Source organism: Macaca nemestrina, chromosome 19 (assembly GCF_043159975.1).
Source record: "Macaca nemestrina isolate mMacNem1 chromosome 19, mMacNem.hap1, whole genome shotgun sequence".
Classification (NCBI taxonomy): domain Eukaryota; kingdom Metazoa; phylum Chordata; class Mammalia; order Primates; family Cercopithecidae; genus Macaca; species Macaca nemestrina.
Genome location: NC_092143.1, coordinates 22,279,204 through 22,306,597, shown reverse-complemented (window position 1 = coordinate 22,306,597; position 27,394 = coordinate 22,279,204). Strand labels below are relative to the sequence as shown.

Sequence of the window (27,394 nt, the reverse complement as noted above, 5' to 3'; positions counted from 1 at the left end):
ACTTCTGGCACCATTGTTACTCCCCCACTGAGAAGCCTAGAATGTGTTCAAAGATTGTACAGGAAGGGCTTAGGACAGTGCTCGGCTCATACAAACACTCAGTGGCAAAGAGGTTGATGCTTAAGTACACAGGAAGTGTTTACCAGTGCACGTAATTGTACACCAGTGAGCTCTACCATGCAATTTACTGTCTGTCCGGTACACTGACCCTGTGGGGCCCACTCTCGGTGTGGCACTGCTAACAGGTTTTATTGTTGCTTACTCATTTGAATAGTGTCTCCTTTGGCTAGACCTTTGTCCTGAGCACTGGACACACATAGGTGCTCAGCGGCGTCCCTCTCTGCAATGCAAAAGGAATACCGTGTGCCTGTATATGCCCAGCTCTAGTCCTGGCATCCCAGGAGTATACGATGACAGAAGAAGTGAAGTCCTGGGAACCAGTGACTGCCAGAATTAATTAAAAGTAAGCGTCTTTTTTTCCCTGGTTAGTTAATCCGGGCTGAATTCCCTGAGTAGTTCCTGCCGTTAGAACTTGCTCTCTTTTTCAGTTAGACACAGCTCAGTGTTGCCTCCATTTTGACATCATGATCATAGTTCCTGGGCTTGGCCAGAACTGTTTTCTTTTTGATCGCAAGGACATGGGTGAGACTGGTCAAGGAGTTGACTTTCAGGGTTCCAAGGGAATAATTAGTTCAGAAGTCTGTCCCTATACTTGTTTTCCAGTGCAATCTGTGTCTCTGTGGGTGTTTTTTTTGTTGTTGTTGTTGTTTTTTAAGGCTGTGTACTTTATAAATTGGAAATAGAAGGAGCCAATTTATTACAAAAAGAATAAAATATAATTAAACAATTAAAAGTATGTGTGTATAGCCGGGCATGGTGGCTCACATCTGTAATCCCAGCTACTTGGGAGGCTGAGGCAGGAGAATCGCTTGAACCCGGGAGGCAGAGGTTGCAGTGAACCGAGATTGTGCCACTGCACTCCAGCCTGGGCGAGAGAGTGAGACTCCATCTCAAAAATAAATAAAAATAAAAATAAAAATGTGTCTTTGGCCAAGTGTAGGGGCTCACACCTGTGATCCCAGCAGTTTGGGAGGCAGAGACAGGAAGATCGCCTGAGGCTAGGAGTTTGAGACCAACCTGGGCAACATAGTGAGACCTCGTCTCTACAAAAAATTTTTAAAATTTAGCCAGGCATGATGGTGCATGTCTGTAGTCCCAGCTACTCAGGAGGCTGAGGTGGGAGGATTGTTTGAGCCTAGGAGGTTGAGGCTGCAGTGAGCCATGATCTTGCCACTGCACTCCAGCCTGGGTGACAGAGCAAGACCCTGTCTCAAAAAAAAAAAAAAAAGAAAAAAAAAGAGAATGTTTTATGAAGTGCTGGTTGGCTTAACGTTTCTTCTTCTAACCATGAGGGAAGTAGGTGGGCTGTTCTGGTCACTCAGTGTCCTCCCAGACTCACTCTTGAGAGGAAACATTCACTGACTGACGTGATTGTATCTTGGAATTTTTTTCTTTGCCTCTTGGTTTCACAGCCATTCCTTTTCTTTCACACATCCATGAAAGGGAGGCTGTAAGATCCTCCTTGTCAGGGTTGTTGTAGGGATGAGCGATGATGTCTGTGAGGTACCAGGCACGGTGCTGGCGCCCAGAAGCTGCTTAATGATCCTGGAAGTTATGACCATTGCTCATAGTTTTTCCTACATTTCAGATCATCCTTAAATAATTGTCATTGGCTGGGCGCTGCAGCTCACGCTTGTAATCCCAGCACTTTGGGAGGCCACGGTGGACGGATCACCTGAGGTCATGAGTTCAAGACTAGCCTAACCAACATGGAGAAACCCTGTCTCTACTAAAAATACAAAATTAGCCTGGCGTACAGGCGCATGACTGTAATCCCAGCTACTCGGGAGGCTGAGGCAAGAGAATCGCTTGAACCTGGGAGGCAGAGGTTATGGTGAGCCAAGATTGTGCCATTGCACTCCAACCTGGGCACCAAGAGCGAAACTCCATCTCAAATAATAATAATAACAACAACAATAATAATTGTCATTTATCAGCTTCTTTGAGCTCTTAATATATATAGCCAAGTTTCACAAAGGTACAATCTGCATTAGAAACACTGTTGTCCGATTTTGGTTCCTCTGGAGGAGGGGTAGATGGCCTCTTTGTGGGCAGGGTCTGTGTCTGTTTACCTCTATTCCCCGCCCCACACTTTGGTGCCCACCACAGTCCGTTGTGTATGGTGGACACTCCTTGACTATTCGAGGAATAAAATCAATTGTGAAACAGTTTCCAAAAAGGGAACAGTTTTTGTTTCCCTCTTTCCTTATAGCCTTATGAGTTGCTATCTCTCTTGACTCTATTATTAATAGCATAAAAGAAAGAGCTGGTTTCTTAACCTCTGGTAGTTGCACATATATGGAGAAAAGGCACAGTAGAATATGCTGGCAATAAAGACAAGTCACAGATTGTCATTTTCTTTGGTGACTGAATGGATATTTCAGTAATTTATAGGTGAAACTTTCCTTTTTGTAACTTCCACTGAACAACATTTTTACTACCAAAAGATAAGGGAACAAATTTTTTTAACAAACTATTTAAGCTTAAATATTTAAATATTTTTATTAGTCACCACATATTAGCAAAGTACATATTTTATTAGCACATATTTTATTAGTCAACACATGTATACACAGCTCTGATGATCTCTATGTAGATGCCTACATAGATAGCTATATAGTTATCATCAGAGCTATGTATATATGTGTTAGAGATAGATGCACATACAGTTGCTCCCTGGCTCCCAGGGGTCTCTGTGACCCAACCAAGGTTGGGACCCTCAAGTGACTAGTTATGGATGGCAAGGGGGCTGCAAGGCCAGAGTTGGTCCTGGCTAGAGATTTCAAGACTTGAGTGGCTGGGAAGGTTTTAGAATGCAGGTAAACCACTAGTTGCTTCAAACAACAAAACCATCATAACGGAAGTATCCAAAAGTGTGTTTTGCCGGCAGCTTCAGAGACTATGCCTGAGCAATAAAGTTTAATGTATTTTTTAGCTGCTTAGGTGAAGAATGCATTTGACTGTAATCTAAACCATTAATCTCTTATATTTGCTGGAAAATTGTACATACTTAATAGTGGCTCATTGCCAGTATTGGTGATTAGTGATGTATTTTAAAATACGCTTCTGCCTTTCAGTAAATCTTGGGCTGAAAGATATGTACATTTTGTTTTCAAAAATTTTCAGTAGTCATCTACTTAAGTCAATTTTCTGGGCAAACAAAATATTTGAAGCCCTTTAGGGTTTGTTATTGAGATGTGGGCTGGCCATGAAATTACAGGGTTCAGTACCTCATTTAAGTGTAACTATTATTAGTTTTTTTGTTCCTTTTTTACACTCATAAAAGTAGTACTTGCTCACAGTAGAAACTTAATACAAACCATAAATGACAAAATAATTTGTAAACATCATCTAGAGAGAATGACTATTAACATTTTAGCCTTCTTTTCCTTAATTACTTTCATATATATGTATATCTGAATTAATCACATTTTTAGATCCTGCTTATTTCTTAATGTTATGCCATGATTTTCTCTTATGTTAAAATATTATTAGAAAACATGGTTTTAGTGGTTTATAATATTCTAGTATATGATTGTACCATAATTTATTTAATTGTTTCCCAATTATTGGCCTGGAAGTTTGCTTCTAATTTTTTCTTATTATATATGATGCTGTAATGAGTATCTTTTACCAGTAAATATTTTCCTGCCTCTCTGGTAAAGATTCCTTCTTTGGGATTCCTTCTTCGGGATTAATCCTTAGAAATAAATTTGATGAATCAAAGGGGGTCCACTCTTTGAATGCTTCTGATACTTTTGCCATGTTGTTTCCCAGAAAAGTTGTAATAATTATTCCTTCCGGTAGCAGAGTGTTAAATGTCTGCCTCTCTTTAGAAAGTATTACCTTTTTTTCAATCTTTGACAATTTGTTAGATAAAAACTTCAGTTTCAGTATTATTGCATGTATTCATGTATATTTTTCTTCTCACACATTCTAGATTTTTTCTATATTGTTTATAAATGTTTTGTAAGTGTTAATTGCTTTATTGAGGATATACATTATTATGTAACACTTGATGGTAACAGTAGAAGTGGAAAAGAACGAGGAAACCTTCAACAAAACAAGTTGTCATGAACAAACTGGGTTTTGCAGTGCAACTTTCTCTGGGTTAGCTAAATCTTCAGTGTGTCAGGTAGTCGAAAGAAATTTGCTGTATGGTGCTGTGAAATACGCTGCATCCATGAGCCCTCTGCTCTTTCCCCACAGGGAGCAAAGACACAGTCTTTGTGCAAGCGGTCCCAGCGCTGTATTGAGCATCTTCCTCTTACCGCAAAGAATTATTGCTTCCTTTGGTTAAGGTTGGGATGCCCCTCAGGAGGCACAGTTGAAAAATGAAGACCTTTCTCGTTGTTCTTCTGATATCCAAGTATCTTGCAGGAACACCTCTATAGCAGGTAGACAAGGCAGGGTGGCATTGCAATCTGGCTGCAGACTGAGTGTAATCCCCTTTGACGTTTTGCCCCTTGGAGGCAACTCCTGCCCTCCCCTCTCCCCTTACGACCCTGCCCCCTTAAAATATGTGGAGCTCAGCAGACTGTTTATGCTGATAAAAATGAGCAAAGAATAGGCGTGAAGGAACATGGAACACTTCAGTGAATCAAATGGAGAGGGTTAAGCATTACCCCAGTAATGATTGGGCAGGAGGACTGTCCTTGTGGAGTGTGTCCCAAAAGGGGTGAGCAATGGAGCAAACCCAGAAAATCTCATTCTCAACTCTCCCTGACAGATGACCTCATCTGCACTGTCTTTTGCTTCATGGTGATGAAGGTGGAATAAGACCCTTGAATAATATTTCCATCTCTGAATTCTTTAAACCCACTTGAGATCAGTGCAGTCCTGCAGTCTCTCTATTAGAACTGGAGCAGAGGCCCAGAGGAGAGAACTGAATTTTCAGCACTGGATTCCATGTTGAGAATGAAAGAGACAATAATTGAAAAGCTTTTCTTTTGGAAATTTTGCAAAATCAGAGTGGGTTTTTGACCAGGATTTCTTGGTGACCTCTCCTGAGAGAGCAGGTTCCTGAGGATTTCCTGCTGAGTATCTTGGCATCTGTCAGACTCCTTATGACTTCATTTTAGTTCAGGGAGTCTGCTTCCTAGCCATTGATTTCATGCACAGTTCCTGGCATGTCTCATATCTCTAAAGCGATGTCACCCTTGTATTTTTTTTTCAGATGTAATCTTTTATGTGACAGTGAGGTGTCTTACTTGTAAGTAAACAGCTATAACCTCCCAAGTGGTTTTTCTTCTGGATTTTATTTACTCAGTGAAAAATACTGAGGAACCTGAGATCCTTCCGGGTGCATTTTGGTGTCTGCCCAACCTTGACGTGGATTTGGAGGCCAGGCTCAAGGCTCAAACTTCTTGTTGGAATAGCACTAAATCATTAGGATCCCCTGAGAACAGACAGTACCGGCCATCATTATTTGGTAGGCCCTTGCGCACTTACACACAAATGCATCGTCATGAACGTGGAGCAGAAGAGATTCTAGGGCTCCGTGTGTAACGGCATAATTTGTCAAGAGGCCCAAGACCTGGAGCTGGCATGGACTCCCTCTCCTCCTGACCCAACCCACCTACCTGCCACATCAGTTGGCCACCTTGTTCTTTTGAGTCCACCTTTGGATGAGCAGTCAATCCTTTTTGATTTATGCCACCTCTCCATTCAGAGCTTTCTTACTCTTGGGCACAGAGGCCTTCCAACGGGTCTCGCTGCTCGCTGTCTTACCTCCTTCTAATGAATATGATTATGATTCTTCTGTATTTAGACAACTCCACAATGAGGATGATGGTGGTGGCAGCTAACATTTATGTGTGTATGTATGTATTTAGAGACGGATTCTGACTCTGTTGCCCAGGTGCAGTGGTGTAATCTTGGCTCACTGCAACCTCCGCCTCCTGGATTCAAGCGATTCTCATGCTTCAGCTCCCCAAGTAGCTGGGACTACAGATGCATGCCACCACACCCAGCTAATTTTTGTATTTTTAGTAGAGACAAGGTTTTACCATGTTGGCCAGGCTGGTCCAGAACTTCTGACCTCAAGTGATCTGCCCACCTTGGCCTCCCAAAGTGCTGAGATTACAGGCGCCTGCTTCCACGCCCAGCCAGCAACTAGCATGTATTAAGTGCTGACTATACTCCTGTCAAGCACTATTATAATTTGTCTTTCCAATGGCCTTTTTATAAGGGAAGTACCACTATTATACCCATTATGTAGATGGTAAAACTGAGGCACAGAAAGGCTATGTAAGTTTCCCAAAGTCATGTACTAATTGATGAAGAGCCAGGGTTTGAGCTCTGCAGGAATAGCAGACTCCTTGTGGCCATTGAGCCGGGACTCCCTCTCCAGCTGCCTTTTCTCCCTGAGCCCTCCTGACCGCAGCCATGCCAGGCTTTTTAATGTTCGGAACCCCAACTCCAGCCAATCACTGGACCTCTGCCTGTGATCTTTCTGCCTCGTGCCTCCCGGTTCTGTGTGTGCCTTCAGACTCCTATCTGGCAGTGGTATCTGGATGGACCAGTGCATAGAAATCACATGAGACACTCCATAAATGTAGACTCCTAGGTCCTGACCCCGGAGATTCTGATTAGCAGATCTGAGGTAGGGCCAGGTGCCCGGATTTGCACAGGAAGTCAGGGACCCCTGCTGCTGACTGCTGTTTTCCCGGATGCTTGGCACGCTCTGTCACAATCATGTTTTCATTCCCCTGTGCTCCATTCAAATGGGTAGGGACAGTGTCTTTTGTTTCTGTAACCTGTCTCTTTTCTTGGCATATAGTAGGCACTCAGGAAATAGAAGGTTGCTTGAATCCTAGTACCAGTTTACTGTCTCCTTGGAAAGGCTGAAAGGAAAAATACGATGTCTAAGCAGCTTCACTAAGAGAAAACAAAAAGTTTGTAAAATAGAATTTGCCTCCTAATCTACGTGTTCTCGCACAGCATTGAGCTTCCTAGAGAGTCATATTCATGCTAGCCCTGAGTTGTATCAACAGCAGCCCCTAGAATGGTAACTTGATGCCACAAATGAGTTCTGGTGAGCTTCATTGTGAGTAAGATTCCCAGTGTGACCATCTCTACCCAGATCCTGTAGGACCTCCATATGAATAATGAGGAGGCGTGGAATATGTAGCATGCTGCAGTTGCTTGGCACCCAGTGTGTACTGTGAGGTCATCAGTGTCAAATCAGTCATTGTAGCAAGAGTTTGGAGTCAAAAGGAGCAACAGAGAACCTCAAACATCTCCTAAGAGAGGAAGCAAAGAACAGTTACCTTGGCTGTCATTTATGGGGCTTTTGTATTGTATGTTTGGAATGGTGCTGGGTACTAGTATTAATACATGATTTTCTCTGGTCTTTGCAAAACCTGCCTGAGTTAGGAATTGTCATTCCCATTTCATTCATGAGCAGGCTGAAGTTAAGAGTAGTTAAGTACCAGCTGAAAGGGAGGAGGAGCCTGAGAGCAATCTGGGCACCCGTTTCCCCCTTCCTCTTATTGATGAATAAATGAATGAGACAGGGTCTGACTCTGTCGCCCATCCTGGAGTGCAGTGGCACGATCTCGGCCCACTGCAGCCTCCACCTCCCAGGCTCAAGCAATCCTCCCACCTCAGCCTCTGTAGTGACTGTGACTACAGGTGCATGACACCACACGCAGCTAAAATTTTTTTATTTTTTTGTAGAGATAGGGTTTCGCCATGTTGCCCAGGCTGGTCTTGAACCCCTGGGTTCAAGCGATCTGCCTGCCTCAGCTTCCCAAATGGTTGAGACTGCAGGCGTGAGCCACTGCGCCCAGCCCTCTCCTTCCCTTGAGCTTACATCCTACTGTCCTGTAGCCAGCTCCAAGACGTTGGCCTTTGGTTCTGTCTTCAGGCTGAACTCTATTTCAGGAAGTTTCTTAGTCGATCTTTCATAGAGTTGATCATACCTTAGTACCTACCTGGATGAGCACTCAAGATGTTACGTATTCCCACCTGACTTCTTTATTACTGCTGGAAGATATGGTGTCCCACACCCAAGGATCTCACCCACAGTCCCCAGCTGCATGTGTCAATTACTGTGAGCTATTCAAGGGATACAGACTGAGGTAAATGAACCACCAGTGGAAGAATGTGGATGTTTTATTACAGGAAATGCTTAGCTCTTTATTGCAGTTATGTAATAGCCGGCAATCATGATAGCTGAGAGGCATAAAAATGAGAGGTAGCAGCAGAGTTTATGGCATTCTTTATAACTGGGGATTCTGTATGTGCATGTGTGTGCATTCTGCACGCATCTCCACAGCACATTCTCTGGAGGTAACATGACCATCAGGCCTTGAGCTCTTTTATAAGCAACAGATTGTGGCTGGACATTGAAAATTTAGTTTCTGTAGCTAGAAAATACTCTTTTCAAATGCCATCTAGAACAGTAGTTCTCTGAGTGTGGTTCCTGGGTCAGGAGCCTTGGCATCAGTGGGAACGTGTCAGGAATGCAGATTCTTGGGTTCTACCTCGGACTGAATTCAGATTTTGGAGTGGGGCCCAGTTATCTGTGTTTTAATCACCCCCTCCATCAGGTGAATCTGATATGCTGAAGGCTGAGCCTCACTCCCCTGGAAAGTGACTCCTGTAAAATGGCAGGTGTTGGGTCATGTGAACAGTGGCTGTTTTACCTCCACTAATTACCTAGACGCTAGGAATAAGAATATGGATAAGACCTAAACTAAATTTTCTAGCTGAATTTTGTAAAGTCTGAACAAAATCTGTGTGCCTTTTAATCTTTCTTGTAATCTTTTCAGAATCTGTCTTTAAAATTATATATATTTTTTGGCTTCTAAGTAAACATTATTGACACTGGTTTTGATAGGAACTTTACTCCAAGTGTATTGACTTAGTAGATATGTTAAAAAGGTTATTGCTTAGTTTGTGGAAATAATACAAGCTGAGACTTTAACTGATATTTGCATTTTCATTTAGGTTCCACTGTTTTCTCTTTTGAATGAAAAGTATAATCCTATTAAATCTGAAATATTTTCTTACAGTGATCCGTACGTGAAACTTTCATTGTACGTAGCAGATGAGAATAGAGAACTTGCTTTGGTCCAGACAAAAACAATTAAAAAGGTAGGTGTCGATTTTAACCAAACTTCATTTAAGTCATAATTTAATCCAATTATGCACAGTCATGTGCTGCATAACGCCCTTTTGGGTCAAGGATGGAGTACTTACACAGTGATAGTCCTATGAGATTATAATGGAGCTGCCGTATACAAGTGCATCACTTTTATCTTTTTTCTTTTCTTTTTTTGAGATGGAGTCTCACTCTGTTGCCCAGGCTGGTGTGCAATGGCACGATCTCAGCTCACTGCAACCTCCACCTCCTTGGTTGAAGTGATTCTCCTGCCTCAGCCTCCCGAATAGCAGAGATTACAGGCTCCCACCACCATGCCTGGCCAATTTTTTTTTTTTTTTTTTTTTTTTTAGTAGAGATGGAGTTTCACCATGTTAGCCAGACTGGCCTTGAACTCCTGACCTCAGATGATCCACCTGCTTCGGCCTCCCAAAGTGCTGGGATTACAGGCATGAGCCACTGTGCCCAGCCCACTTTTTATCTTTTATACCGTATTTTCATTTTAAGCATCTTTCAGTATTAAATCTAGAAGTTTTCCAAGACTTTTCAGTACTAACCCAAGATAGCGATTCAGGTTTTTACTTAAATGCCTACAAAAACAGTATCCTAAAAATGTCATAAGTTGTAACATTTTTTTCTTGCACAGAATACAGCAAAAACAAGGATTTGTTTTTGTCTTTGTATGTTTCACAAAGAAACTTAAAGTAATTTAAAATACATTTAATGAAATGGAGCTGTTTGTGGAATTGGTAGGCACATGAGGAATAGTTTAACTTGAAACAACTACTTCTAAAGGAAGCAAAATACTTGGTTAGCTACATGGAAACAGAGAAAATATATTAATAATAAAGCTATACATGTATGTATATATCTTATTTTCCTAATTTTTGTGTACATGATTTCATTAAAAATTTGTTTCCATAGGTATGTCTTTTAGTTATTTTTTATTTATTTTGAGAGGGAGTGTCACTCTGTCACCCAGGCTGGAGTGCAGTGGCACAATCTCGGCTCACCGCAACCTTTGCCTCCCACATTCAAGTGATTCTCCTGCCTCAGCTTCCTGAGTAGCGGGGATTATAAGTGTGCACCACTATGCCCGGCTAGTTTTTGTATTTTTAGTAGAGGTGGGGTTTTGCCATGTTGGCCAGGCTGGTCTGGTCTGGAACTCCTGACCCCAGGTGATCCGCCCGCCATAGCCTCCCAAGTGCTGGGAATACAGACGTGAGCCACCATGCCTGGCTGATAAGTACGTCTTAATTTGCCTATCTGCATGTATTCATAGACATATGTAGTATATATATGTAAATATTTTTACCCTATATTTGGAGGCTTTATTGAAGATGCATGTTCTCTATTTAAAATACTTGGCTGGGTGCGGTGGCTGGTGGCTCTAATTCTAGCACTTTTGGAGGCCGAGGCTGGCAGATCAATTGAGCCTGGGAGGTTGAGGTTGCAGTGAGCCGTAATCATGCCACTGCACTCCAGACTGGGCGACAGAATGAGACCCTGTCTCAAAAAAAAAAAAAAGAAAAAAAAAAAAAACTCAATAAAACAAAACAAACCCCTTTCATCTGTGCTTTAGTATTATTCATGGGTTACTATGATTTTTTTCCTTACCACCTTTAGAGGCGGGTGCTCAGGTAGTCTAACACTTTGCTGAACATTTTCTGGACAGCATGAGTGCTTCAAAAAAATTGTAACTGTCTTGCTGCCATGCAGGCGGCCAGGTCCTTTTGTGTAAGGAACCATAACTGCAGTGTGTCCTCCACTTGGCATTGGGACTGGCATTAAAAATCTGTTTTGCAAACAGGAGCCAGTATTTTGATTAGCAGGGAGGATGCCTGCGAGGGACGGAGGCCATTGTTCCCTGTGTTAGGCGTTGTTGCTGGTTCAGTTTCTAGGCGAGTGGGGGCTGTCTAGAAGGCTCACCAGGAAGGCAGCTGGGAAACTTGATTGCCTGCTGGATACGGAGCCAGGACCAAAGCCGGTGGTGATTGGGGCTATTGCAATGTATTTCCTTCGAAAGGGAGGTCCTCCTTCTCCCTCCCTTTCCACGGTTGAGGGTGTAGCCCCGTAGCTGGGTTTGCTCTGCTTCTCCTGCTGCCCACCTCCTGGTTCGTATGCCTTTGCTGCATTCGTCATCCTCCTCTCCTTGTGGTGTTGTGACTGGTTGGTTCTTCGTTCGTTTTGTGCTCTCCTGTCTTGTTGCTTTCCTCGCCTGTCATTTCCCATGTGCATTTCCAGGAAGCTACCCTCCGGGACTGCAGCCTGAGGCAGGCCAGGCCTGCTGCTCCACTCCCCTCCCCTCCCCTCGCTCATTACCATCCTTGGCTTCATTCACACAGGAGAAAAGCATGAACCCCATTATTTAGGATTGAATTCACTGTGGAGTTGTGGGTGGGGAAAGTGCTGAATTTTTTAAAAAGCCGGTTCAGTGTTGTGTGAGCTCTGTGTTTCCTATTTTTATGTTGCAATCTATTGATTTTTTTTCATCTCCCTGAACTGATCTATTAAAGGAAATAGATTGATGAAGATAAGTATCATTTTGACTAAAAATATCCGTCGCTGTTGGTGAAGTGATTTTTTCAGTCTCCGATTTTTACATACAATTTTTAAGAGCTGTGTTTAAGAGGCTTATGCATGTGCAGATGCACAAACACACATGTACAGTCTTCCTTCCTAGAACGTGCGTCGTCTTAGTTTTGGGGGATATCTGGCAGTCCTTTCTTCCGTGCTGAGGACAAAGGTATCCTTGCCATCTCCTTGTGAGATGTATATTTAAGGAGATAGAAAGATGAACAGATGGATGAATGAAGAGGAAGACTAAAGACAAGTAGTTTTTGACCTTGTTATTTTTGGAGAAAAAAAAATAATACACTTTTGGTTTATATTTGGTCTTTTTTTTTCTTGTTATAAAATCTGATCCTCAGTATTGCTCTCTATAAAATGTTAAGATTTCAATATTTATATAAACAATGAACATGTTCAACTTTCCCCCACCTGCTTCATTACTCTGCAAAACAGATTTGTAGCAGGTAGAGGGAAGTCAACAAAGTTCATTTCCTTCTTGGTAGAATAATCATATCAATGCTAATTTCTTGAAGGAATTTTTTAGATTTTCACAATGACTCTTTCCAGGCCTCTGATGTTTTTCCTTCTGGTGATAGCAGCATTTTAAGGTTTCATATCTATGAAGCATCTGTTTCATAAATACATTCCCTCCCCCTCCAGTTTGGTTTATATGCTAGTCTCAAATAATTGACTAAATGCTTCTCTTAGCTTTCTTTAATCAAAAAAATGTTTAAGCAAATATGTAGACTGTATTATACTAGTAACTGCTAATGTTTGAAAGCCTAAAAGATACTACAAGATAATTTCTTTTCCAGACGCTGAACCCAAAATGGAATGAAGAATTTTATTTCAGGGTAAGTTTTTCGTTGTTTGGTAATAATTGTTATTGATACGTCCAGATTGACTGTCACAGTCAGTTCATCTCGAGGAAAAGCTCTTAAATTTTTAATGAGAAATTCCTTTTAGGATGGAAAAATAGGTAGCCTCCTAATGTGTCCCAAAATTTGAAAGACTAGAAGTAGTGGTCACATAATCCGGACTTGTTTCATTGAGGAGTGTTTTGGAGATGTCAAAAGAAAATTATCCAAACACCATGTTTCATCTTTTGAACTCAAACCTCTCTTTAAGAAACCAGATAAAATATCATTTATGGGAACGGTTTAATTCTGTGAGATGGGTTATGAAATATTTTAAGAGTAAAACACTAGAGGCAACATGATTAAAAAGAAACATAAAACTTACCAATTATGTTCTAGTTAGGAAAATTTTGGTAATTGAAATATTGAGTGCATATATATGTGTATAATATAAAATTACTTCTGGAATCTAAATACGGTGGAATTAGGTAAGATTTCCTCAACCTTTTATATTTAATATTTAGAATAGGTATATGTCAAAATGACTGAAATATGTGAGTTAGCAGAGATTTCTGCTTATTGAGCATTTGTGGTTGCTGTGTTTTACTACTGAAATTTCGGAAATGTTAGACTGCTCAGCTATTTAATTGAAAGAAAGGGCTTTCTCTTCAAAACGAAGGTATCTTAATTGTATAGTGGTGATACTAAAAACTGCTTGCCTCCAGAAATAATCCAGGTCTTCTGATTAGTGCAGATTTCCAAAGGCCAATATTGCCATGAGGTCCATTATAATTGGTCCTGATTTCTTCCTCTCAATCGCAGTAGTATTTTTTGTGCTCCAAACTTAGACTACTACATACAGCATCTGCTTTCTATTATGTTCAGAGCTGAAATATGGCACGGGTATTTTCATACTTGGTGAAATCCTATGTACAGCCTCTCCCAGATGTATTTGAAATTACCCTGTGGAGGACTGAAAAAGAAAGCTAATAGGGGCTGATAGATGCTCTTGGCCTTTAGTTAACTCTCAAATACAGCTTTCCACTTGTGAACCTCTAAAGTGTTTAGACTCCTTTCAGTGGAACACTGGCCACAATTACATAAATGTTAGTACATCCCATACTTTTTTCAACTAATCTTGGCAGTAGGCACATTTAAGTTTTATTTTTGTTAGTTTTTCTTAAGGTTTTTTTTGTTTGTTTTGTTTTGTTTTTTTGAGATGGAGTCTCACTTTGTCACCAGGCTGGAGTGCAGTGGCGCGATCTCAGCTCACTGCAACTTCTGCCTCCTGGGTTCAAGTGATTCTCCTGCCTCAGCCCCCTGAGTAGCTGGGACTATAGGCATGTACCACCACGCCCGGCTAATTTTTGTATTTTTAGTAGAGACAAGGTTTCACCACGTTGGCCAGGATGGTCTCGATCTCCTGACCTCGTGATCCACCCGCCTCGGCCTCCCAAAGTGCTGGGATTACAGGTTCTTAACATCTTTATATTTATTCATTTTATAAATCTTTATTGGGTGCCTGCCATGTGCTAGCTCCTGCCTGTAGCCTGTGGTCGCATTAGTGAGCAGTGCGACCCTTCATAGAGCTTCTAAACAGAGAGCAAACTCCGTCTGCTTGTTCTGTCGCTAGGCTGCAGGCAGACCACAGGACCAGAAGCACAAGTTGAGCTACCTGTGCTTGTATGGTCAAGTGTTATTTCATGGGTTCTCCACCATGAAGCAGCGAGGGCCTAGGTCACCTCTCTGGCTTTACCATTTAGAGCCTTAGTGACCCTGGAAAGGCCACCTGAGGACTCTCAGTCTCCCTGGGATCCTTTATCTCTTACATAGGAGAGAGAATGCTTACTTGGAAGGGTTGTTTCCAGGATTTGCATGCAATTATGTAAATGAGAACATGTAGCTCTATGTCATACACATGGTTGGTGCTTAGTAAATCATACCTGAGTTTGGAAGATGATATGGGCCATTTTGGTGAGGTTTTGGTAAAGAAAAGGAAGCAAAAAGATATTGAAAGCCCAGTAGCTCTGACACTGCCCCACAGTTCCAGGTCTGTCTCATGGTTCACAGCCTAGGCTCTGGAGACAGGCAGGACAGACCTAGTGCAGGTCCTGGTTGCCCTACACATTAGCTGTGGGCTCATGGGCAAGTTACTTCACTGAACCTCAGGGTCTCGGCTCCTCATTTATAAAATTGCGTGATAGTTATATACCGTAGGATTGCTGTGAAGATTAAAGGAGATCATAGATTGTTGATATTCAGTAACAAGACAGTGCCTAAAAAATAAGCACACAGGCTGGGCACAGTGGCTCATGCCTGTAATCCCAGCACTTTGAGAGGCCAAGGCATGCAAATAGCTTGAGCCCAGGAGTTCAAAACCAGCCTGGGGAACATGGTGAAACCTCATCTCTACAAAAAAATACAAAAATTAGCCAGGCATGGTAGTCCAGGCTACTCAGGAGAGTGAAGCAGGAGGATCAATTGAGCCTGGAAGGTTGAGGCTGCAGTGAGCCATGATCATGCCACTGCAGACCAGCCTGGGCAACAAAACAAGACCCTGTCTCTGTCTGTCTGTCTGTCTCTCTCTCTCTCTCTACACAGACACACACACACACTTGTAAGCTATTACAATCTTCTTCATTATTTTTATCATTACTATTACTGCTATCAGGCCTAAGAAATATCCTCAGGAATAGACATTTTTTGATCTACAGTCATGAGAATGCCTTGTATAGAGGTTAGGAACTCTTTAAAGCTATTTACAACTATCCTTTCTTATTTTAGAAAAACAGCTAAGAGTCTTTTCTTCTTTGCTATGCCTAAATTCGGGGCAGTATAATATAGAAATCAGTAATAGGAAATTTGATTTAGTACACATAGAATTTCCAGAACAGTAGGATAATTGTTCACATTATACAATTGAGCTGGGCTCATTGTAAAGCAGTATTTTATTCTTTCTGTTCCTTACATCACTATTCGAATGATTCCTGCTCATTTAAAAAACACTATTTATGTTCCTTATAGGTAAACCCATCTAATCACAGACTCCTATTTGAAGTATTTGACGAAAATAGACTGGTAAGTGGATGCCTGTATTTGAATTTTGCTTCATTTTGTATTAACTGGATTTTCAGAGCAGCATCTTTAAAACTTTTGTTTATGTTGCACTTATGACAGTATATGTGCCCAAAAAGAAGACTGTTTTTGTCCCACTACTAGTTTGACGTTCAAAATCCTAACAAATACTTCTATGTTGCTAGGATACAAAATGTATTTGTGTGTGTGTGTGTATTTTTATTGCAGTTAATGTTAACGAAAGTCACTGGTGATAGTATCAGCCCGTATGCTCATGCTCTAATGTTGGGAGTACAGAACGGTAGGCAGATCTCTAAAGAGGCCATCAAGAATGTAAACAAACTTTACTCAGTTTTTAAATGAAAGCCAGACCCTAATATTGGGATGCATTCAGTAGCAAATCTATGGTAATTCTCTCTGGAAAAATAACAATCTAATTAATCGTGTATAGCAAAAAGTGAATCTACATTTAGCAGGTAAAGTCAAGCTGTATTTTAAAAGTGGTTGCTTTCTCAAGAGAGAACCTTAGAACGTACCTTTACAGAACCAAAGATATGCCTGAGGCATATAACACATATAAAGTAACATTTTATATATAGATTGATATATATATAATATGTTTATGAAGATCGATACATAAATAACTGATATAATTATGATTTCATTTTGTTTTTATTTTTTATTTTTTTTAGAGAAAGGGTCTCCCTCTGTCACCCAGGTTGGAGTGCCGTGGTGCAGTCATAGTTCACTGTAACCTCAAACCCTTGGGCTCAAACAGGCCTCCAGGATAACTAGGACTACAGGCATGAGCCACCGTGCCTGGCCAGATTTCATTTTAGAAATGGACTTTATGAAGCACATTTTGCTTTCTTAACTAACTAAAACGTGTACATCAGGTAGCTGTGAACCAGGTGTTCCAACTATGAAAATGAGCACTACCATGTTAAGTCCCTAAGGTACCTTCAGAAGTGACGCTATAATTCAGTGCAGTCAGTCATTCTCAGATTTACCCTCCCTGAAACTTGTATGGTATGTTGACTGGTTCAAAGGTGTTCTTAAGAATCCTTTCTGCAGAATTCAGCTGAAACTCCAGATTTTTTAATAGCTGGATGTTAACAGAATATTTGAACTGGAGGAGCCTCATACAATAACTCATTTAACTCCTGTTCTTCTAGATGAGAAGAACCAGGTCTAGAGCCTTTACATAAATACATCAGTCAGTGGAGGTGCCAGGGGCTGACCTGCTGGCCTCCTAAGTCCCAGCCCAGTGGTGGTTTGATTGGTATTATTCTCCAAAAGAGAAAACAGATTCTGGCCTACCATCCTAGTATATTTTCCATTAAAGTAAGGGATGTTGGGTGATGAACAATCCTACAGTGTAACTAAACCACTTTTGTTGTATGCATAAAAGTACTTTCTTGTGAGATTGAATGAGAGATTCTGCTGAGGGTGCAGTTCTTGTCTCTCCATCTCTCATCCAGTGAGGACCAAGTGAGTTAGGCAGTATTGAGTAGTACAGCAGTACGTTCCTGGAGACACGGGTGTGTCTGTAGACTAATCCTTATTCTCCAATTATTGAATATAATATCTCTTCTTTAACATGAGGAAGGGGTCAAATTTGAGGAAAAACGGCTTCTTGTTTGATGTGTTTTAGTTCATTATTTTCTTCTGTTAAGAGAAATTTACTGTTAAAAAATTGTTTCCCATTTCCGTATCTGAAGTAATGACTGTAGTTGAGGTGATCTTGCCCTGGGTCTGAAATTATGCTTCCAAACCAAAACTTTTAAGAAATCTTGTATGAATACAAGCTGTATCTGAAAAATTGTGTTTTATAATATTGATGCCTAGTTTTGCCCCAGGCCATCTGCAGTGTGGTTACTATGCAAAGAATGCTGGTGTTGCTGTTTTGTTTTTCTTTGTTGGCTATTAACCCAGCGGAGACAATATGTGGCTATGGTAGTACTTGGAAGTTCTAGCATTACACAGACTAGCTTCCATTTCTCTCTAGAGGTCATTTTTGGCATTTAAAACACATGCTTTTAGAAAACAGATTTGGATGTATGTAAACACAGGGTTAATCCACCACACCCTGGATGCTAGGGCTATTGACAAAGTCATGCTTTGCAGATTTTAAAATAAACTTTTTGTCACTCTTGCAGCTTGGTATTTTCCCCTCCTATTTTTCCACCCCCTCTAAATAAACCTCTTTGTTAACTAATTGGTGTTTCTGGATCATAGAAAATGGTGAGTTTAAAATACAGCATATTTCCAAGCTAACTACAAATCTGAGGACAGTTTTTCGACTGTGCACCTTTCCTTCGATTTCTTAAGTCTTTTTTGGTCCTTTGCAAACATGGCAAGATTCCATATTTGTGTCCCAACTGTGGTAATATTGCTGACTTCGTACTGGAAAGCAGTCAACTCTAGGCAGCATTTCTTCTGCATGGTATTTAAGTTAAATTATTACCACACACAAAAAAAATCCACATGCACTCCCTTCTTCAATTTTCCTTTTGTTTTTTGTTGTTATTGTTTGTTTTTTCGTTGACGTTTTCTTTCCTACCTGGCATATGGGAGACAATGTTTTCTCCAGCTGGGTTCCTTTTCTCTGGTACTTTGGTGTCTGCCAGTCATGTGTGAGCTACACACACGTATACACCTTTTAAATGAAAAATGCTGTGATAGCAGGAGGCCAACTGGGTGTGTAGCACGTCGCGCTCCCTCCCCTCCCTTTAGCTATTTTGTTACTTGTAGATCCTGGTCTAATTATTTAGCATTAAACGGACACTAACTCTGTGGGGTGTGTAATCGTATTTATAGTACTGTTTTATTAGTTTGCATTCCATCCTGGTAGTGTAGTGATGTCATAAATAACAGAAACATGGTATCCAATGCTTGGGAAGGGGTTTACCCGGTGGCCAAGCCATATTTTACTTGTCGTTATTCCATGTGTGGTGGGAGGTGGGGAAATACCGTGTGTGCTGTTAAACATGCCAGGTCCCTGCACAGGTTAGACAGAGTCCCAGCGCTGTGCTCCACTGGGAAAGAAATGCCCTGTGAATGTGATGTGGTTTAGATTTATAGCAGCGTGGCTTGCAGTGTGTTTGCTGCCTTAGTCAGCTGTGAGAGCGCCCTGCTGGGGCCACTCCTTTCTGATGGAAAAGCAGCAGCTGGGAAGGTGCTGTTTCAGGCTCTTGCCGTTTAAAAAAAAAGAGCGAGTGGGGGAAAACTCCTCTAAGTCCAGAAGCTGGCATTGGAGGGGGAGAGCGCGGTCATGTGGTTCTGGCCACCCTACCCTCTGTCACAGTGTGGATGAGAGCTTTTTGCTCTTATCCAATCATGCCTGGAATGCCGCTTGCCACTTGGGTTATTTCTGCTATCTGTCGCTCCTGGTGCCGCAGTGCTAACAGTTTGGCAGATGGGACACTTTTTCTTGGAGTTTGTGTCTTTGGTTTGTGACTTCTGGCAGTGCCGGGCCTGTTGTTGCCGCTCGCCCTCGCCCTCCTGGCCCCCCTGGTCACCATGGCCCATCGGCTTCGGTTTCATTTTGGCTCTGGTCGCAGCAACACAGCCCCCGAATCAGAGATCCTAGACCAGGAGAGAGAAGACGACTTCTTCATGGCATTCCACACCCTACCACGGAGGAGCAGCCCGCACCCCTTCGCCCAGAACGTAGGGGAGGATGGCGACGGAGGCCTGCAGGGAGGCGTGGGCGCGCTCAAGCGGAGCTCGTCCATGTTCATCCCGCAGCTCCTGACCAGCATCGACGCCCGCCCCACGTGCAGCTCCTCGGTGCAGATCTCCCTGCAGCGCAAGGCCGCGGACGGGGCCACGGATGGGTGCGGGCCGCCCGAGGGCGCCGACGATGGGCCTCCGTGCGCCACGCCGGACCCCGGGGACCAGGCCTCCGCCACCGCCACCGCCACCGCCACCACGAGGGCCTCGCCCCAGAGCGGTTCCCGGGAGCCCTCGCCGAGGGACACCCCCGGGAACTCCCCTCCGAGGGCAGCCCGGGACCCGGGGCTCCAGGTCAACGGCACGTGCGGCCGCCGCCGCGTGCGGTGCCCTGGCCCGGTGGACTGCCCCGAGGAGGCTGCCCCGGGCCTGCGCATCCAGCACCGCGCCTCCAGCGCCGACGTGCGCCAGGTGAGGCTGCTGCCCCTCGGCCCGGATGGCCAGGGCGGCCCAGCGGCGGCAGAGCCCAGGCGCTGGTCCCTGCAGCACGTTCCAGATGCTTCTGGAAGCTCCGGGAAGCGGTGTTTTGTCTTCCAGTTGCAGCAGCCCCAGCAAGGCGCTCTGGGGTCAGGCAGTGACCTCAACTTTGGCTTCACGGGCACAAAGGGGGACAGGTTGGTGAGGTATCCCCGCATTCGGCTGGAGAGGAGCACCTCGTACCCCACGCAGCCCCGAAGCGAAAGAGGGAGCCCCACGGAAGATCGGGGAGCCCCGGAGGCACCGCCTCGGGCTGGCAGGATGGCTCCCGAAATCCGCAGGACGAACTCCGCAGAGAGGACTCCGCAGGGCCAGGGGTGCACATTTAAGATCAGGCAGGATCAGAACGCGGGGCAGCAGCATTTTAGAATTCTTGTAACCCGGGGGCCGGAAGAAGCTCCCCAGAATCCCGAGGAGAAAAGCGCCAAAAGCCCTGTTTCCACGGGAGCTGACGCCACGGTAAGTTCACGGCTTGTTTACATGTGTTTACTGATTTCAACTTCGATGCTTACTCTGCGGCGTAACCAAAATAAACCTCACCCTCTGTCCCGGGAGTTTCCCTGCTTCAGGCCAGCGGATCTGAATGTTTGGCCGAGTTCTGGCACGATGATTTGTGGTCCAGAGTTTGGTGCGCAAAACACCATTTCTGCAAATGTCTTCTGTAGGTCCTCAAAGTCAACCAACTTTGTCTGTTTGGGAAATCCAAGCAGAATACCTTCCCCCTGCTTTTATTTTTCTGAATAGAAGAATTTTGAATAAAATTTATTACTTTAATCTGCCAAAAACCAAGTCAGTGCCCCAACATGTTGATGGTGGAAATGCATTTAAAAAGCTGCTTGCAAATATAACCTGCGACAATACTTTAAAAACAATCAGTTCTCGGAAAGGTGAGGATATTGCAAAGGACCTGAGTTTCGTCTCTTAATAGTTAAAGTAGGTGAATGTAAAGTTTGGTGAAATATGATTATTTGTCATGGCCTTTTTGCTGAGGGGGTCAGGTCAGTCGTTGTTATATAATTCGCTTTGGGTTTTTTTGTTGTTTTTTATTTTTTTGTCCCATTAAGTAATACTGAACGAGAGTAGTGTCACTTGTGGCATAGCGACATTACTGTCCCACAAGTGACACTACTAAGATACTAAGAGATGTGTTTTTAAAACAACTGGGTTATGGCCCAAGGCTAGGGGAAACTGACGGGGACTCATTAATGGTCAGATGGCATGCCGTGCAATTTAACACTGCCCACTTGAGTGTCCAAGCCGGGGATGCTGTATATAGAATAGTAAGTACCCTGTCTCCAGCTGTGGAAATAGACGCCTTAGAACAGATTCTGGCCTTCCTGTTTCTCTGTTCCTGATCGCTCCCTTTCAGTGAAATGGAGTACAGAGAGACAGCTGCACACTCCATCCGACCAGGCATATGATGACTCTGCAGCTTTCCTAGAGTGGGATGAAAAGTTTAATCAGTTTGGTTTCTTTTACTAGTAATCACTAGCCAGTGAGTGCTTTCTCTTAAAGAACAAGCTCCTTATATTTTGAATTGGATATTTTTTTCTCCTGAATTTCATGTGACTGCCAATTTGAGGATACGATTAGTAAATGTCTAGGGGACTTTTTGTTTGGATTTCACTTGTGAATAGTGATTTAGAAAAGTGAGTGTCTGAGTATTACTCTAGAATTGTATTGTCTTTTATTGCTTTGTGTTCAGAAATACGTTTCGTCTTTTAAGTAAACTTTGTCATTCCTCTATCATTGGTCGTCATCATTTTGAAGATACAATCAGATGCTTAATGAAAATTTGTTTTTCTTCATCTCTTTCTTTCCATGTATCTCCTTTCTTTCATTATCTCAAACTCTTCTGTTGGGAAACAGCTAAGTGCTTTGCCTTGGTCGGAACCTATACCATATATTACACAATGGTACAAATTTTGACAGAGTTTTGATATTATAGTAGCCTTTAACCCCCACCCCAACAAGTTACCATCATGACAGTTGTAGGCTTTGTTCGGTAACACAATTCCATGCTGAACTTGGACCACTTAACACATGAAGATTGACAAAAATATATTTCCTAAAGTTTGATAACTATTCATTTGTATTATCAAAAACTGAAATCACTTTGCAGTTCAGATATAGCGGACAAAGGGATTCATACAATTAAACTCAAAAAAGTTCAAACTCATTTGGTTTGAACTTTCAAATGTAATTAGAAAACAAATTGAATAAACTAAAACTTATGTGTACCTTGCTTAAAAGGGCTATTCTAACTTGCAAGGACTATGTAGTGAAAAACAAGTTTCTACACATTTGGAGAATATAAATTCTGGAATAAAGAGCTTTTCTTGGAGAGTAAGTTCCAACTAGTGAACAGTAGTTTGCATTTTCATATGTGTGTATTTTTGTGCACATACATAAATTAGTAAGTGGTTAGTAAGCTGATTTTCCTTTAAGCAGAATGATTTTTCTTCAAAAAACAAAACCAAAACTGGTCACATAACAAAACTGCCTGCTCCATTCAGCAACTTTGTACGCATTTCAGATGGACAGGGGTGTTAAGTTTAGGCAGCAGCTGCCACCGCCTTACTTATCTTGAAGGAAAACATTCACTTGGGCGTCTACAGTCTGGCTGCCACCAAGCTTTTTTGGCCTTTCAAATATCCACTGCTTTGGTCTGAAGGACATTACATTATTAAGTTTACATGAAAAATTAGCTAGAATCTGTTGCAATTTGGTGTTGGAATGATATGGAAAGTCTTCCTGGGTTTGGAAATACTGCTCGGGATTGATTTGACAATGTGCTCATATTTCATAAGCTATACTTTAGACCTTATTACAAGATTAAGTTGTTGAGTACTTTTATCTGTGACTCCCAAACATATTGCCACGACTAAATCTAAAATGTAACATGACTCCAAAAAATGTTAACCAACTAAATTATTAGAAAAAATACAGAGGAAACCCTTGTGATGATACGTTTTCCACCTGGTCTGTCGCTGTCTGTAGACAAGAATTCATTCGTATAGTCATCAATTATAATCAGTTAAAAATTTTCAGAATTGTTGGAATTGACCAGTTCAGTCTGTGACAGTCATTAGCAGTCATTTAGTGAGTAACTTAGTTATTTTCTTATAAATTAGCTTTTGGGTTATTTGGTTTGGTTCCAAGCCTCTTAAACTGCATTATTCTGAGGAAGTCGGACCAACATTTACCAGCATTTGTGCCCCCTTTGTATGCCACTTTGTGCATAATAACTGTGAAACTGCATTTTACAAGCCTGAGGTGCCAGTTTGCTAATCTCATTGGTGTTACGAAGTACTCAAGGTCTACTGTGTATATAACATTACACCCGTTACTTGGAAAGTTTCAGGGACTATCTGAGTGTCTTGCTGACACAGTTTGTAATGTAAACAGAGGGAGGAGGGCCCACCCGGACAAAAGCAGTAATTCTAACACCTACTGCATATGCTGTTGAAGAAGAGAGCGTTCTTTCATCTCAAGCTGTCTGGACTTTCCTCTGTGTCCTCTCAGTGGACATATACTTCACAGAAGTAGTGTAGTAATCTCTTGTGATTAAAAATTCCTTTTATTGAACAACAAAGGAATATCTGAATTCATCTGGGGGAACTTTAGTTTGAGTGTCTTTTACAGAAGATGTTTTTAATATACGGACATTTTTTGACATTAATATTAGTTGATGTCCCTTTTTTACCCTAAAAATAACTCGAGTATCCAGTGTATTAACCACTCCTTTATTTTAAAACATAACAACACAGGAGGCTAAGGTTGGAGGACTGCTTGAGCCCGGTAGTTTGAGATTACTATGTTTCTGCCACTGCTCTACAGCCTGGGCAACAGAATGAGACCTTGTCTCAAAAAAATAAAAATAAAACATAATATTATAATGGATAAGAAAAACAAGTAGCATTCTTTTCATTGACTTGGTTTCTGATCGGATTCTATCAGCTTTCTTCTCTCATGTATAGTAATGCTGTCTCTTAATGTGGTTTTATATGAGAATAAACCAATCTATAGCTTTAAATGTCACCTGTTTTCAGGGATGTTTTGAAAAGTTGGATAGGCAGTGCACAAGGTTGACACTGATATGTTTGTAAACAGAAACTGTACATGGCTTGCAGCGTAGCTCATGTTTCTGTAGTGCTTCACAATTTGAGGAATGTTTTGTTTATTTCACTTAATGTTTATGGCTGTCCCCTTGTGGAGGCATTATCTCACTTGACCCTCCCATGTGAAATAGTGTTATTTCACTGTTTCAGATGACAGGATGTGATACCGTTGTTAGGTGTAATAACATTATGTGCATATCATAGTGTATACTATGATATCACTTAGTGCACCTAAAATGGGAATGTGTATTTATGTGTGTGTGTATATTTGTACAATTAAAAAGTATGTGTTAAGTCAAAAAGCAGTTTAATGCTTCCTGTGATGCGAGTTTTGTTGAAAAGTTTAGAGATGATAACTTCATTTGGTGCCTTGCAGCACTGTCCTGAAGGCGAAAGGCGGCTTCTTTGGGGACCCAAAGAGCCATCCTCTGCAGTTTACTAGTTTTTTGTCCTGGAGTACTTAGACTCCTCTCTAAGCCTATTCCTCATCAGTAAGTTTGAGGATAAAAATGTCCAGCTCGTAGGTTCATAGTTAGGTTTAAATGAAAGTGTCCATGGAAGTGCCTGATTCATGAACCAGATATCTGTAATATACAAGTCTTTCCCCTAGGAGATTAATTAGGTTAATTGTGAACGGTCATGTTTTGATCAGCATGGCATTTAACACAAGGTCAACATCCATTTATGGCATACCTGGAAATGTTTAATAACTAGCTTTGATGCTCTTTCTGCTGTCATCTCATCTTTCCTAAGTATTTGTCCCTAACACCAAATGCAGTCTTGGAAAATAATTGCTTCCTGAACTATGCATTATAGAAAAGGACTCTTAAGTATATTTACTGTGTTGATTTGGAAGCCTTATAACATTTTAGCTTGCATTTCTAGCATATTTTTTACCATGTCATTTTGCTGCAATATTTCCAGTGGTTGAGTCTACTCTTACTTTGGTATAGACTGAGACTTTCAAGAAACAATATAGTGTTATCTCTACAAAATTTCCACATTATGTGACTTTAAAATGAGGGAGATATTTGGGAGTATGTCTTATTTTAGATGCTGTCTTTTAGAGAGTTTTCGTAAATGGTGCAGCTGCTTCTCTTGGCTAAACCTGGTGGCAAAATTCCTAGTCATTGAAATAACTCTCTAATTTTATAATACATATTGATAAGAAACTTGCTATCTTTTCATCAAAGTTCACAGTACCAGAGTAAATTTCCTGTATGTAAAAACTACCTTAAAATATAGTAAATGTTGGATAGTTGATGGTTCCTGGATAGTTGGTGAATATTTCTGTATAGTTGAGGCAAATCTAAATGGTAATGCTACTTGTGCAACTTGCAATGATCTAGCATGTTTTTCAATAAAAATAATTAACTGCATATTACTGTGGGCGATACAGGTTAGCTATCCTAAATACGTTTACCTTTTTAATTCTTAATTATATTAAGCCATTTGCAAGAATGGGAAAAGGCAGGAAATTCGTAGGTGGTGTTGAAACTGCTGATTCTACACGTTGGTACCAGAATGTCTACATTTCCTCTGTAAATGTCAAAGGAAACTTTGGAAACCCACCTCAGAGTTGACTGGTGATTATTCAGACAGGTTATCATCCTGTCTGCAATCTTCTAGTTCTCTTAGTTCATGCCAAGCAGCATGATATTCCATGTCCTGCACGAGGGAGAGCACCAAAACAGCCTTCACCTGCTGCATATGCCCCACTCTGGATCCAAAATTAAGAATGCCAAAGGATGGAATGTGTAAAATATTAGCAAAAGCAGGTATTACAGAGTGTCTGTACATTTCCGGGCAGGTGGAGATTATTGAAAGTTTTTTTTTTTTTTTGAAACGGAGTCTTGCTCTGTCACCTAGGCTGGAGTGCTGTGGCACAATCTCGGCTCACTGTAAGCTCTGGTTCCCGGGTTCACACCATTCTCCTGCCTCAGCCTCCCAAGAAGCTGGGACTACAGGCGCCCGCCACCACGGCCGGCTAATTTTTTGTATTTTTTAGTAGAGACGGGGTTTCACCATGTTAGCCAGGATGGTCTCAATCTCCTGACCTCGTGATCCACCCACCTCGGCCTCCCAAAGTGCTGGGATTACAGGTGTGAGCCACCGTGCCCGGCCTTGAAAGATTTTTAGAAATAATCTTCGCTCACCACATTCCAGTGCCAGACCCTGGACTTTTGTCTCTATTTGTGATAAAATGGTTTTAAGAAATGCTGGCTGGGCGCAGATGCTCATGTCAAATCCTAGCACTTCGGGAGGCTGAAGCAGTTAGATCCCTTGAGCCCAGGAGTTCGAGACCAGCCTGAGCAACACGGCAAAGCCCGATCTCTACAAAAAATACAAAAGCCAGCCAGGCTTGGCGGCCTCTGTCTGTAATCCCAGCTACTTGAGAGGCTGAGGCGAAAGGATCTCTTGAACCCGGGAGGCAGAGGTTGCAGTGAACTGAGATCGTGCCACTGCACTCCAGCCTGGGCGACAGAGTGAAACTCTGTCTCAAAAAAAAAAAAAGAAGAAAAAGAAATAATCTTCTCTCAGTGTGCATGATGAATGCGTAAAGTTCTCACTGGAGTTCTCCTTTGGAATCTCTTGATTATTCCCCTGTGGCTTCCTTGGGCCAATTAGGATACAGAGGAGGATAAACGAGTAACGCAGTGAGATAGGTGGCCTGATGTGAGTGGGCCTGAAAGTTAGCCCCTGATGTCCTGGCTGGTTTCATGCCATGTCCCGAACGGGCACTTTCCTGGTCTCTAGGCATCACCATGTTTTGACAGGAAGTTTAGTTTTTTTCGGGATGGAGGATGGAATGGATTGTATTTCAAGAAACCTATTTTTTATGCCCTGACAATTTTAGAACCACTCACTTTTTTACTCACTTTTGAGTAAAGTGATAAATCTCTGTGAAGGGACAGGTCATGAAATCAAATAAAAGGATGGATCATAAATAGAGCTGGAAGGGGGCCCTCCTCTCTCTGATTTGACTTGTTGCTACACTTTAGTATTCAGAAACTTTGTATTGGTTCTCTTAAGTGCCTGCACAACCTCCCTATTTCTGGAAACCATTCGGTGTTTGTTTTAATGTTAAGCGTTATGCCACGTATCCAGTAAGCAGAGCAAATTCCTCCAGGTAGCAAGAGACTGGAATTTCCCCAGGCAGATCAGCTTTTCACAGGTTCCTAGAGTTTACACAGCCTTCTTTTGTGACTTAATTTTTATAGATGACAGTGAGTCAAGTGACTTTTACTTCCCTATATAATAACTTTGAGGAGCCTACTTTCAACCCACATCATCATTCATTATCTTGCTTACTTCTTTCTAGCAGGTTA

The 27,394-nt window shown here is 42.0% G+C and overlaps 1 protein-coding gene across 12 annotated transcripts in view; it reads left to right on the top strand.

The window, feature by feature from the left end:
* The window catches only part of LOC105477069 (NEDD4 like E3 ubiquitin protein ligase), a 362,247-nt gene that overhangs the window by 196,409 nt on the left and 138,444 nt on the right, over positions 1–27,394 (top strand). For 4 of the 12 annotated variants that reach the window (XM_071085266.1, XM_011733413.3, XM_011733409.3 and 1 more), the window contains 3 exons: positions 9,141–9,222; positions 12,616–12,654; positions 15,682–15,735. In XM_071085266.1, the coding sequence (XP_070941367.1) occupies positions 9,141–9,222; positions 12,616–12,654; positions 15,682–15,735 (175 nt within the window). Of the gene's footprint in view, positions 1–8,179; positions 8,205–9,140; positions 9,223–12,615; positions 12,655–15,681; positions 15,736–19,912; positions 20,404–27,394 lie in introns of those variants that run through there. The other 8 variants (XM_071085265.1, XM_071085261.1, XM_071085260.1 and 5 more) reach the window with 6 other exon arrangements.